Below are 13,314 nucleotides of genomic sequence, written 5' to 3'. Positions count from 1 at the left end.
GGTAGTGCCAGGGATATGAATCTAGAACGTGGGTACAAAGGTGCTAGCAGATGGTGGTGCAGCAGGTAGGAACCAACACAGAGGAGACATATCAGTGAATCTGTGCTCTTGCTGTTCCAGGGTTGCTGAAAGGATGAAGGTACAGCAGTGTGCTGCATGGTGGATCGTAGTAGTTTGGTATGCATGTTTGTGAGTATGTGACTGTGAAGCACAGTGAAGCATGGGTTTAATGGAAGAATGTAAGGAAAGTAGGTACTTGCCAAGATGGGAGAAAGCAAGGCCAGGGTAAGGGTATATTATGGATATGGAGACAGGGCTTCTCTTTTAAGGACTTGAACCAGAGGATGACAGAAGGACAGGCAAAAAGGATGAAGGATGTCCCTATGTTAGAAGAGGTTCTGTCAGAGTCTAGGTGTCTGAACATGGCTCCTGTGCAGGAAAGGAAAGAGATGTGTCTAGAAAGTCTCAAAAGGTAGTCAGAGGGCAAGTGTGATGGGTAGGGGTGTAGTGAGGCCCTACAGCGGGAAATGGAAATGATGGAGGAGTGGAAAGGATGAAGATGAGGGAGTGGCAGGACTGGCTGCAGAGTTTTGTGGGAACATGCTTGAAGAAACAGAGAAGAGAGGAAAAAAGGTTGGACTGTGAGTGGGGAAGAAAAAGCAGTTTTAGGGGAGGCAGAGGCCAAACATCAAGGAAATTCCAAAGCGAGTGGCAGCTAATGGTCCCAGAACAGAAGACAGGATAAGAATAGATTTGAGAGAGTGGGAACTATGAAAGTAAGTCATAAAAGTATACACTGCTATACAGCAATAGGACAATGCAAATTAAGTGGCAGACACTAGGTACTTGAGGAAAATATGAGCACAGAGGAGAAAGGCTTCCTTTGGCAAGGAGGCAAAAACAAAACAAGCCTGACACAATTTAGCAAGAATATGACGGTATGGCACTAATAAAATTCATAGAGGGGAATCTACTGAAGACAGACAGGATGGCAGGAAGTACCCAGGGAGGGTGGAGAGAAGAGAGTGAGGTGGAAAGGTGACAGGCTGGACAGCGAGAAGACAGTAAGGAGAAAGGGTGGCACAAGGGTGGCCAAAGGGTGGCGTGGGAAAGGCAAAATAAAGAAGACGTGCACAGCAATGGGTAGGAAGGAACGTGTGCTCTCAAAGCCTTGAACATATGAAAAGGGAGCAAACTATGGCCAAGCTTTTTCCTACACATCTGGAGATTGTATTCCAGGTGCTTTACTAGGATCTGTAGTGGGAGGGTGGCTGGCTAGAGCAGGTTTCAGGTGAAGGTTGCTGGGTGGGCCAGTGGTCAGGGTTAGAAGCACTGGGGTTCTGGATAGGGCGGGCATGGTGGTATGTGGGTGTGGCAGAAGATGAAACAAACTGCAGACCATCAGCAAACATTTTTTTTAAAGTACAGTGATAAAAAATTCCAAGTCTAGTGCTGAGAGTAATAAATGTAGACTGGCAAAAGACAAGTGGACCTATCCAGAAAGAGAGTGGTCCTAGGTACAGTGCTAGGCAAGGGAAAAGTAAGCAGGGAATACAATGACAAAGGGCATGGCTATGCAGGAGTACTGTGTATCTGAGTGGAACACTGAAGACAAGATTAAAAGCAGGGAAAGGAATAGGACAGAACATGGATACCGATACAATGCTGAGAGTCCTTTCTGGTGGAAGAAAACAAATGGGAGAAGGGGGGAGTTTAAAAGGACAACTCTTTCAAGCAGGCCGGGGATGGGGTTTGTGTGTGAAAGGGGACACAGGAAATGAAACATTGTAGGAATAAGCAGAAAGTGAAAGGTCTGCATCAGAGGAGATGTCACATGGCCACCACTGGAATGCTGGGAGCCTGAAATGGGAGGGCAAGGCCCAGGGAGCACAGGGCACACACAGCAGTGATTCTCACCGGGGATGGGGGGGTGGGGTTCCACCCGAGGGGGGCTGTGGGCATGGCCCCAGGGAGGCCTATCAGGACTCGGGAGGGGAGCAGGGTTCTGCTCACAGACAGTAAGCAATGGCAGCAAATGGACCCAGATGATGGTTCTGATGGGCCGCCTGTGGGTCATGCGTCCTCGGGTGAGAATCACTGGTGTGGAAGGAGGAGAATGGAGGTTGGGCAGAGACGGGAGGGGAGCAGATGCCGCCTGTGAGTGCAGGTAGATGGAGGCATCAGAGTCCTGACTGTCAGATCTGGCCGAGGGTGACAGGGAGCCCAGGGATGTTGCAGAGAGGTGCCTGCAAGGATGAGGGCTGAGTGGGGATTTCCTGTCAAGGTCAGGGAGGGCAGTGCCAGCACCATGGTCCTGGCTGAGGACTGAGGTGGAGGAGTGAGGCAGAGAGAGATGACAGTGCACAGAGGAAGAGGGAGCTCTGGGGCTGGGCAGAGAGCAGGGGCCGTGGTCCAGGGGAAGGGAAGGAAGCACCAGAGGAGAATGGGGCCAGCGCTGAAGGAGAGCTCATGAAGAGATGAGGGACTGCAGGTAGGGATTATATTTTGGAAGAGGAGAGGGAGGAGGAGGAGGGAGGAGGAGGAGGAGGAGGAGGAGGACGAAGAGGAGAAAAAGGAGGAGGAAGTAGAGAGTGTGATGAATTGGCTGCCTAGAAGAGAGAGCTGTGACGCAAGGCAGCAGGTTGCCAGTGGGCTCGTGTGTGAGTGGATGGCATGGCCATGTGTGGTGGCAGGAATGAGGGCAGAGGATAAAAGTTTGTGGCACAGGAATATGGTGGAGAATCAGAGACAGATGTTTCCAAGAGTGTTTTCGTAAGACTGACAGAAGTGAGGAGAAAGGAAACATGAAAGACATAGGGGACCATGGATGTGGAGGTGAAGTTCTGCAAGGAGACCAGAGCTGGGGCCACAGGGACAGCCGGGCAGAATGTACAGCCAGTATGGCCTATCTGAGGCTAAAATGTCTGATGTGGCAGAGCACTGGGTGTGGGGAACACATCAGACGGAGTGGACACCCAAGGGGACTAATGCTCAGCCAGATGACTCACAGAGGGCTGCCGAAAGCATGGCTGATGGGAGGGCGTGACTGCATCTCCTTATGCAGTAGAGAGGAAAGCAGGCAAAAGTTTCAGCTGCAACCATCAGAGGAGAGGAGGTGATGAGTACTGCAGCCTGTTGAGAGCAGGCTGATACAGAACAGAGGGAGAAGTCAGCAGGGGAGAGCGAAGAGGACTGCTGAAAAGGGTCAGGGAAAGTGCTGCATCATGGAAGGCACATCAGGGCCAAGGAGGAGGAAGAAAGTGAAGGATCTGGTGGGCTAGCTCAGGGAACTAGAGTGCACAGTACAGGCAAGAGAGGAAAAACAGGAAGTAATGAAGAAGAAGCCAGAGCAGAACAAGGTTGTAGCAGTCATGGCATCCTAGAAAAGTTGAAAATCTCATGTCAAAAAAAAAAAAAAGCAAAATCATGAAGGGTTACTGTGATTCCCCACTGGAGGTGATAACTGTTGTAATGTGGCAGGTCTGACAAGCGAGGATGGTTCAGGGTGCATTTTGATCCAGATGGACTAAGGAGAGTTCATTGGTGATAAAGAAGCTAGTAATGCTGGCAGTAGTGCATGCATGGCAGGAAGTGAGCTGCCTGTTAGCAAGAGCATGTCCACTTTGGAATGTGACAATATATGACTGGATGCTGAAAAGGAAGCACAGAAACTCTGGAAAATGATAGCATGAGAAACTACAAGGGATGGCACAGCAAAGTTTATATCTTTACTCAGGGTGGAAAGATAGATACTGGAGTTGCGGGGCCCTGGGAAGGTGTCTGTGAAAATACCTTGGGCTAAGAGGGGGGATAAAAAGAGAAAGATATGGTAGGTCCTATTATAATAAAAGAACCTCATGTGTATGTGATGGCTTCACTGACAAAGGGCCAAGATGGAAAAAGCGGAAGGTAGAGAGAAAGCAGAATTCCCAAAAGGGGAGCTGGCAGGTCACTGGGGGAGAGTCAGTGGGGGGGGGGGGTATAAAATTTGAACCACCGGAGCAGAAGATAGAAAAAAAGTGTTCTAGGGCTGGGGATTTAGCTCAGTGGGGTTGCCGCCTGCCTCCCAAGTGCAAGGACCCGAGTTCGATCCCTAGAACCCAAAGGAAAAACAAGGAAAGAAAGTGTTCTGAGTGTTCTCAGAAGTGGGCGAGGGATTGCAGCAAAGGGTCACAGTGACTCAGATTAACCAGAGGAAACTGAGTGGTGTCACATTTTCAGAGGGCTCTTGCAAAAAGAACTGCCAGGTAATCTCAGGGACATGGGGATGAGTCAAGGAGAGTGAGTCGAGTGCATGGGAGACAGAGGCTTGCAAATGGCGGAAGAACAGCTGGGAGGCAATGCGGAACAGGCATTTCGCAGTGAGCACTGAAGCTGTGCTTCTGCTCTTCAAGGGGAGCTGACAGAGGGGAAGTGTCCAGTGCAGCAGCCACTGCAGGGGACAGAGTGAAGGCTGGGCTGGGCAAAGCCCTTAACAGTTCAGTAGATGAACATATACTTAGAATGAGAACTCAGGGCACTAGCAAATGGGCATGGTAGGTATAACCCTAAACCCAGGAGGCTGGGAATCGGGATGGGGTTCGGGTGGGGGAGCCTTCTGTGTCGGGAGAGTTGATCACGAGGATGAGAAGAGGGAAAAACAATGTCTTAAAATTTGATGGATATAATGAAGGCAGTATGGCTAAGTCATAATAAAGAACAACTATCCAGAGACGCAGAATGGAGTGGGTGCAAAGGATAGGGCTGTATTTTCTCAGACGGGGCATGCTTGGGAGCAAATGCAAGTAACAGAAGAGAGGAGAGGAGACAGAGAATTGGAGGAGTGGCTGTGGAGTCTGTGTCAGCTTGTCTGATGGGAAGAGAAGAGCAAAGAAGGAGGCTGGCATGGGAAAGGCAAAGGAAAAGGTACCCTAAGGGAATGTGGAATGGGGATCTATGAAAGGCCCAGCCAGTGGCCAAGAATGGCTGCAGAAGTGAGGCCGGGACAGGGATGCAAAGAGTTTGAGCAGAGACAGCACGTACAGGAAGACAGCAGAGCCTTGGAGAAAGAGGCATGCGAATCTGATGAAACGGCAGGCACTAGCTGAGAGAAGTATGGCCCCAGAGAAGAGGCAGGGAGGCTTCCCTTGGCCAGAGAATGAAAGGGGAGAAAGGGTTGACAAGAGGCTTGGCAGCAAGAAAGGACGTGGTTATGACAGGAAGAATCAGGGCAAGGGCAGGCACCCACGGGACACAGACAGGGTGGCAGGAGGCACCCAGGGAGGATGGAGAGCAGAGGGTGGGGTGGGAAGGAGACAGGCTGGACAGCAACGGGGGACCAGGGAGGAGGGTGGCACCAGAGTGGGAACAAAGGCCCTTGGAGTGCTCAGGTCTGCCTGCAAGGCTCAGGATGGGGAGGGCAAGGCAGAAAAGGGGCGGATGCCTATTGGCAAGGACAAACATATGCTCTTAAAACCCTGAATGTTCTTACAGACATACAAATTTTTGGCCAGGCTCTTTACCATGGATCCGATGGGAAAGGGTGGGTAGTTGGAATGGGGTTTGGGACAGGATTTGGGTCGGGGGGGGCGGGTGGAGTGGAGTTTGAGGGCCATGAGCCTAGCTCCAGGTATCAAGAAGACATCTTACTGAACTGAGCCGGCGGAACATTCCATGTCTAGAATGTAAAGTGAAAATTACAGTTTGGAGAGACCTCTGAGCCCACCTAGGAAGAATGAAAGTAGCTGAAGGGAAGGAGGAGGGAAGGATACAAAGCTGGCTTGTTGGAGAGAGGAAAGACTTGAGGGTCAAAGAGGTACTCCATGGGGCACCTGTCCAGGAATCACAAATGGCAGGAGCAATTAACAAAGAGAAGAAAAAGGGACAATAGTAATCTCCCAGAAGACCAACTGGGTTCAAACATACTGAGAGCTGCAGGAAGGATGCCTCGGTTTGGCAGTTCAAGAGGGCTGGTGTCAGATGAGGTCCTTTGGACAAACAACTCTCACACAGGGTGGGTTTCGGTCAGTTCTTGTACTGAGCAGTAAACAGGAAGGGGAACATGGTGGCTCCAGGAGGAGAGTGCCGGGTGTGCTGACATCCTCAAGGGACCATGCCGGGTGGCCACCACTGGAACCCTGGGAGCCTGAAATGGGAGGGCAAGGCCCAGGGAGCACAGGGGCACCCACAGCAGTGATTCTCACCGGGGATGGGGGGTGGGGTTCCACCCGAGGGGGGCTGTGGGCATGGCCCCAGGGAGGCCTATCAGGACTCGGGAGGGGAGCAGGGTTCTGCTCACAGACAGTAAGCAATGGCAGCGAATGGACCCAGATGATGGTTCTGATGGGCCGCCTGTGGGTCATGCGTCCTCGGGTGAGAATCACTGGTGTGGAAGGAGGAGAATGGAGGTTGGGCAGAGACGGGAGGGGAGCAGATGCCGCCTGTGAGTGCGGGTAGATGGAGGCATCAGAGTCCTGACTGTCAGATCTGGCCGAGGGTGACAGGGAGCCCAGGGATGTTGCAGAGAGGTGCCTGCAAGGATGAGGGCTGAGTGGGGATTTCCTGTCAAGGTCAGGGAGGGCAGTGCCAGCACCAAGGTCCTGGCTGAGGACTGAGGTGGAGGAGTGAGGCAGAGAGAGGTGACAGTGCACGGAGGAAGAGGGCGCTCTGGGGCTGGGCAGAGAGCAGGGGCCGTGGTCCAGGGGCAGGGAAGGAAGCACCAGAGGAGAATGGGGCCAGCGCTGAAGGAGAGCTCATGAGGAGATGAGTGTGAGGTGGGAGGAGGAGGAGGGCAAAAGGAAAGAGGAGGGGGAGGAAGGGGAGGAGGAGGAGCCGGTGGCAGGGGTGCACAGTGCCTGTAGGGCTGCTTTAAAGAGAGGGCTGTGAGGTTGGCAGTTGTTCAGGTTGCCAGCGGGCATGTGTGTGAGGTGATGGGGCGGCCACGTGTGGCAGTAATGACAAAAGAAGGTAAAAGCATGTGTCACAGCAATGTTGTTCAGAATGAGGCAGAGTGCACACCTGTAATCCCAGTACTCAGGAGGCTGAGGTAGGAGGATCACTGTGAGTACGAGACCAGCTTGGGCTACAAAGTGAGTTCCAGATCCGTCTCAACTGCATAGTGAGGCCCTTTCTCAAAAAACCAAAAAAAAAAAAAAAAAAAAAAAAAAAAAAAAAAAAAAAAAAAAAAAAAAAAAAAAAAAAGGAACGAGGCAGATGTTTCTTCAAGACTGAGGAAAAGGAAAACAGTGTCAAAGTAGAATGATATTTAAGTGCACAGGATTTCCTAGACAATGTTCAGTACCACCACGTGAACATGAATAAGTAATAGTCTGTGGAAGGATCCCAAGGTAATCTACTCCTGTTTCTAATGTGGTGGGACCTAGGCTTGGCTCGCATGGGTAAATTCAGGTAGCTGATGGAGTTAGTAGTGCCCTCTAGGAAGAAAGATGGAGGTAGCTCTGGAAGCAGTGAGGGCACGTGACAAGTGGTGCAGCCCTGATGGAAGGATTTCTAAGTACATTAAAAGGGAGGTTACAAAACATGATTTGACATAGAGGAGGTATCAGGCTCTCTGGAATGTGACAGCAGGGGGAAATCCATGGATTTGCCGTGCAGTGTTTTATCTGTATCTAGTATGGCAAATGATAGAGAAAAATGTATCATCAGGAAGGTCATATTTAAGTATTTAGTTCAGTTAGGTAAGCTGGTGGGAAGTGAAAGGGACAAGAAGGATAGAACCTTTTGAAATTCTTCCTGGTAGGTAGTCAATATGAAAAGCAATAGTGGAATGCAGAATTCCCAAGATGGCGGTATCACCAGGTATGCTAATAAAGATGTATTTCATAGCATACCATATGAGGAGTGTAGTTAGAGAACTTAATGCCCAAAAGAGAAGTAAGTAGGGTAACACCTTTAATATGTTGTGGAAACTACTTCCTTCAGTAGAACAATAGAAATAATATTTATCAATGAACACTTTATACAGTTAGTGTCAATTGACGGGGTTATAGTAGTAGAAATGTTTGGAGATCAAGAATTGGAAATCCTATGGTGAATTGTAAAATTAGCAAATGTGAGAGTTGGACATAGGCTAAAGTATATTTAATGTGATCTACAACCAAATTAGCAGAGCCAAAATAACACAGAAGTACTAGTTAAAACATTATGGGAATTAGGGGACAGCATTCACTCCAAATCATGTTGGGAATTAGAAATTTAGAATTGATAAGTTGGGTAGAGTGTTGTTCATTGAAACTTCATTCCAAATATGGAATAAAAGAAACCAGGAAAAGCATAGAGAAATAATTTGTCAATAGGGAATGTGGTGGCTGCCTGATAGCTCCATCAGATAATCACTTGATGAATGGGTAGTCAGAATAAAAGGTCATATAGAGATAAATTTGTGAAATGGAATCTGAAAGGTTAGCTTGTTTAGCAATCCTTAGGAAATCAGTTCTTGATAGCTAAGGATGCAGCTGAGTATGTTAGAAGCTAAGCAGAGGACAGTGTGAGCACTGAGAGCAGGTAAAGGAGAAAGCTCACAAATATTCTCACATTGCCAATCTATTCACTGACAAGACAGTGAGTGAACAGGGTCTCGGAAGCACCAACAAAGGAGGGTTTAGCAAAGGAGGGTTTTTTCCTCTAAGGCAAAAAGGAGAAATGAGTGGCTAGGCATGTTTATGTTGCATTCTGGAGAAATGGGACCTCTTAAGTGAGAATACCAGTAAAGAAAGATTAAACATACTGAATATGATGAAGTCATCATTTGGAACCATACCCAATAAGATAGGAAGGTGGCTTCAAAAGGAATGACAGAAATTCTGGTCAGTTTAAGAAAAGGCAGATTGTGTAAAGATGAATGAGGATTTCTTTAGTGGGAATTCAGTCAGATCCTGGGAATCCTCGCAGGTCTCATAATGGGTGAAATTGTGGGAACATTGATTTTAAGGCCAGACCTAAATTCTAGTGATAACTAGACTGCCAATACTGCTCTGTTCCTATCTGAGCAAAAATTCAGACTGAATATTTATATGGAAGAATGCTAAGGTTCAAGGATTATTAATGTGGGTCCCAGTGAGTCGAGGTGAGTCAAAGCAAAACACACTAAAGCAAATATTACTGAAAGGTATAGATTTCATCAGAATGTCAAGAGTTCCATCAATACTAAACAAAAAATAATGGTTGGGACACTGCATATTCAGGGAACAGTTCTGACTCCATCCAGTTGTTGCAATAGCTAAAGTCAAGCTGGCACTTCAAGGAAGTCAAGGCAGAAAGTTCAGAATTAAAGTATATATGAAGGAGTTATAAATTGCTATATGGCTGGTAATCTCCCTAATGAAAAACAAAGAAATGAAACACATACCTGTACTATTGAAGTTGATCTCAGTATGAATGTTTTATATTAAAGACTTTTTAGAATGAGTTTTCTGTCTTTGTTTGAAGGGTTCCAGATGATGGGATAGGTGATATGATAAAGCATGAAAGTAAAACAATAAAATCAATATGGATTTAGAATGATTCTGAATATGCAGTGAAATAAGAAGGAGCCTTAAAAAAAAATCCAAAATGGGGAGCAATGGCAGAACAGTACATATATATATATAATATATATTGGTACTGGTGCAAGAACTATTTAGAGGGAAGAAAGTTGCTGAATAAGAATACATGCTAAGAAGGAATACTGCCTTGAAGGTTTTTCTAAAAATTTATGGGTAAATGAGTAAGTTTTAGGAGACAAAAGATGGTAAGCAGAAGTAATTAAGTCAGGAGGAATAACGATGTTGATAACTTTTTCAAGAAATGGCCCAATTACTTGAGAGAAGGTGTTAATGGTAATAGTGTGTTTGGTTAAATTCTTTCCAATGGATTTTTGTACATTTATGAAGTAAGGGGAATAGGACAGTTTAAAGATCGTGTGAAGGAAGGTATAATTGATAGAATAACTTTTTGAAGGAAAGTGAAGGGTGTGGCTTTTAAAGTACAGAAGCCTTGATTTTAAAGATGATAAAAAGGACAGGATAGTCAATTATATAATTAAAATAGCATCTATTATTTACTATATGTGAAGCATCACGCTAAGCACTTCATTTCATTTCACTTCATTTCATATCATCCTTGTAACAATCGTAACAGGCTTACACAGATCAAATAACCTGTTCAAGATCACAGAGTCATTATGTAGTAGGGCCAGAATTAAAATCTTCTATGTACAAAACTTGTTTTCAAAAAAAGAAAAAAAAACAAAAACCCAAAACCCTGTTTTCCTTTCTACATTGTTTTCAAATTGAAGGATTATCATATCCAAGGCTTTGTATTTTTTTCCTTGTAAGTGTAAGAAAAAAATAGTTTTCTAAGATGAGATGTAGAGGTGATAAAATTTTGAGGTCATTGGTAGAGCCTGGAATATCTGTGATGGGAAAATGCAGAAAGAAAAGAAAGAATGGATGAAAGACTCCCATTACCATCTGTGCCCTGGTATTTCACTTTTTTGTTGTATATTAAAGACTTTTGATTGGCTACGAATTAAAACTTGACATTTCTAGCAAAACTAAAGAATAGAAAGGAGTTTGTTTTTCAAACTGATTTAGTATATATAACTGATTTAGTAGCACAATTTAAAAAGGCCAAGTGTTGCGACAAGATTTCATTTTTCTCCAAGATGCACTGATAAGAGTTTATAATCATGTTCTATCACTGATCAGAAAACTCTTTGGAGTTTAACATAAAAGAAACTTCTCTAATTGCCAAATTTTATATACACAAATTAGAGTCCATAGCCAGCAGACCAAAGGTTGAAACCTCTGGGCTAATTTGTAAGATCTGTATTTATAAAGTAACTCCTTAGTGAAGAGGGGTGAGAAACTTCTCTCTTCTTTCCTCTCTTGGTGGAAATGTTTTCTATTGTTTTCTTGTAATATATGTAATCTGTAATTTCAATATTGTTTTGTGTATTTTGGTATTGTGAAATTGTACTTACTAGACTCTGTTAATTCTACCCCCTGGGATGTGGGGCACCTCAGTTATCCGTTATCAGCATAAACCTGGGGGATTGGGAGGAGTCAGTATTCTCAATTAGGAAGGGCTGAAGTTTTCAATGGGTTCAGCATTTCACTTCCTTCTAAAATTAAGTGGCAAAGTAGTGTCATCCCTTAAAAAAACAAAGTTGGTGAGAAGTTCAAAAGGAGGAATGAAATGAGAGAGCTACTTTCAGAACCGATAAAATGGTTAGGATGATGGCAAAAGTCACAGGGCTAGGCCCAGATACTAGTTTAGAAGGACAAATAAAACTAGCTCTACTTAATAGTACAGTGAGCCTAATTTGTAGACACATCTAACTGGAATGAAAAGCAGATCAGGAGAGAAAGTGAATCCACAAGGAAATGGAACTAGAGAACCTTCACAAAGGGATACAGAGGTAACTGAAGGTAAAAGCTAGATGGTGTAAAACTCAAAGGAGAAATATCTGAGGCCAGATAGGAAAGTGCCTTCCCACCCAGGGGATAATGATTTAGGATGGCGACAGGACAGAAGTGCAGTTCCACTCTGGGCCAGAGGGAACACCTGGATTTAGACTCAGCAATGGTGCCAACTTGAATCTACCTCGTGCCAGGGTCTGAGTAGCCTAGGCCAGCATCCAACACAGAAGAGACTGGGTGGGAACTCCCAGGAACCAACACTAAGAAAGGAGTCAGAAGAGGGGTTATGAAGGAAAGCAGGGTCAGCCCCAAATGTAACTGAATGATGGGGAATAACTATTTACTTACTAGTACTTTTATGATTTCTTGTAAATGTAACTTCCCCAATATTTGTTAATTTTGTTAACCTCTGTTTTTCCTGTACTTAAAATAGTAAAGTTGTTCAAAACATAAATTGATGTGTGTGCTATTTTCGGTGACAACTGAGTTACAGCTGTAGGTATTGTGTAGTGAATATGGGAAAGAAATTAAGTACAATAGATACTTGACATTGCTGAGAGATGATCACAACACCTTCCCAAATCCCAAATTTGTTCATCCTACGGCAGGCACTGCCAGTTGGCTCTCCTAGCCACACCTTTCCCAACCCCCCAATAACTGCACATGGGCCAAGTGAAAAATTACAAAATCATTCTCAAATGTGAAATGCAATTAGTTGAGCTATTCATGAGTCTGAAACACACTATGAAATGCCAGCTTTATATCACAGGACCTTGAAAAATGATGTATTTTAAAATGCCAATCATCTACTAAATAATCAAGCTTTTCCAAATGCTCTAGAAAGAAACATCACTAGGTCATGAATCTTCCAAGGATACATGAAACATATGAACCCTCACTAGTGGTTACACTTTTCCAACAGAAAATCTGAGTTCCTTTTCAGACTACCAATGTATACATTTAGTTTATCTTTTAAGATTAAATCACCAGCAGATTTTACTCAGAGACTTAAGTTTTTAAATTAATATTTCTGTGACAGTAACCCAATTTTATAAACATATATACATCAGGGGCTGGGGATTTAACTCAGTGGTTCCGGCGCCTGCCTTACAAGTGCAAGGGCCTGAGCTTGATCCTTGGTACCAAAAACAAAAAACAAAAAAAAAACAAAAAAACAAAACAAAAAACAAAAAACGAAGAACAACAACAACAACAACAACAACAAAAAATATATATATATACATCATCATCATTACATTAAATTCTGGAAAAGAACCATATTCTTGAACCCTAAACATTTGTCCCAACATTTCATAAGCTCAAGCAGTAAGCATTCTTAATCATATGAGTATACTCTCTTTCTTGCGGATTAGTACCTGCTGTAGGGTCCTCATCAGGCAAACGAACAAGAGTGTAACATATTCCTGGTTGGTTGTAAGTAAGGTTGGGGGCTGGGATACAACATAACACTGCAAAGGAATCTGATGGTTCCATCTGCACTGTCACTTTCTCCAGTAGCTGGTCATTGAGAGTATTGGTACAGTCAAACTGCAGGGTCAGCAAAAGAAATAGTTTTTAAGCAAATTGTTTCTTCTCATAATCTTATAATCTATGGCTCACTCTGGAACACATTATACCTTCCCTCTCTAAATAGCACTACAGGTACCCTAAGATTTTCTTTCTGTTTTTATGTGGAGTGGGTAATGGTCCTGGGAATCCAGGGAGGGCCTTGTACATACTAAGTACACATGTACCTTTGAGCTATACCTTCAACCCCACCCTAAGATTTTAAGAGATAGTCTTATTTTTGAACTCTTTCTGTTTATATTATTCATCAGGTTTGTTTTTTCTTTCCTGAAATTGTGCTCTACCAAACAAGATGGCAGAAATCTGATGGCTGTCAAATATAAGTTCT

The 13,314-nt window shown here is 44.7% G+C and overlaps 1 protein-coding gene across 1 annotated transcript in view; it reads right to left on the bottom strand.

The window, feature by feature from the left end:
* The window catches only part of Copg2 (COPI coat complex subunit gamma 2), a 136,216-nt gene that overhangs the window by 35,192 nt on the left and 87,710 nt on the right, over positions 1–13,314 (bottom strand). The window contains exon 20 of the mRNA XM_010633522.3: positions 12,776–12,947. Coding sequence (XP_010631824.1) covers positions 12,776–12,947 — 172 coding nt within the window. The remainder of the gene's footprint in view (positions 1–12,775; positions 12,948–13,314) is intronic.

Source organism: Fukomys damarensis, unplaced genomic scaffold, assembly GCF_012274545.1.
Source record: "Fukomys damarensis isolate Sample0158 unplaced genomic scaffold, DMR_v1.0_HiC HiC_scaffold_4, whole genome shotgun sequence".
NCBI classification, from domain to species: domain Eukaryota; kingdom Metazoa; phylum Chordata; class Mammalia; order Rodentia; family Bathyergidae; genus Fukomys; species Fukomys damarensis.
This window is presented reverse-complemented; position numbering and strand designations above follow the sequence as displayed.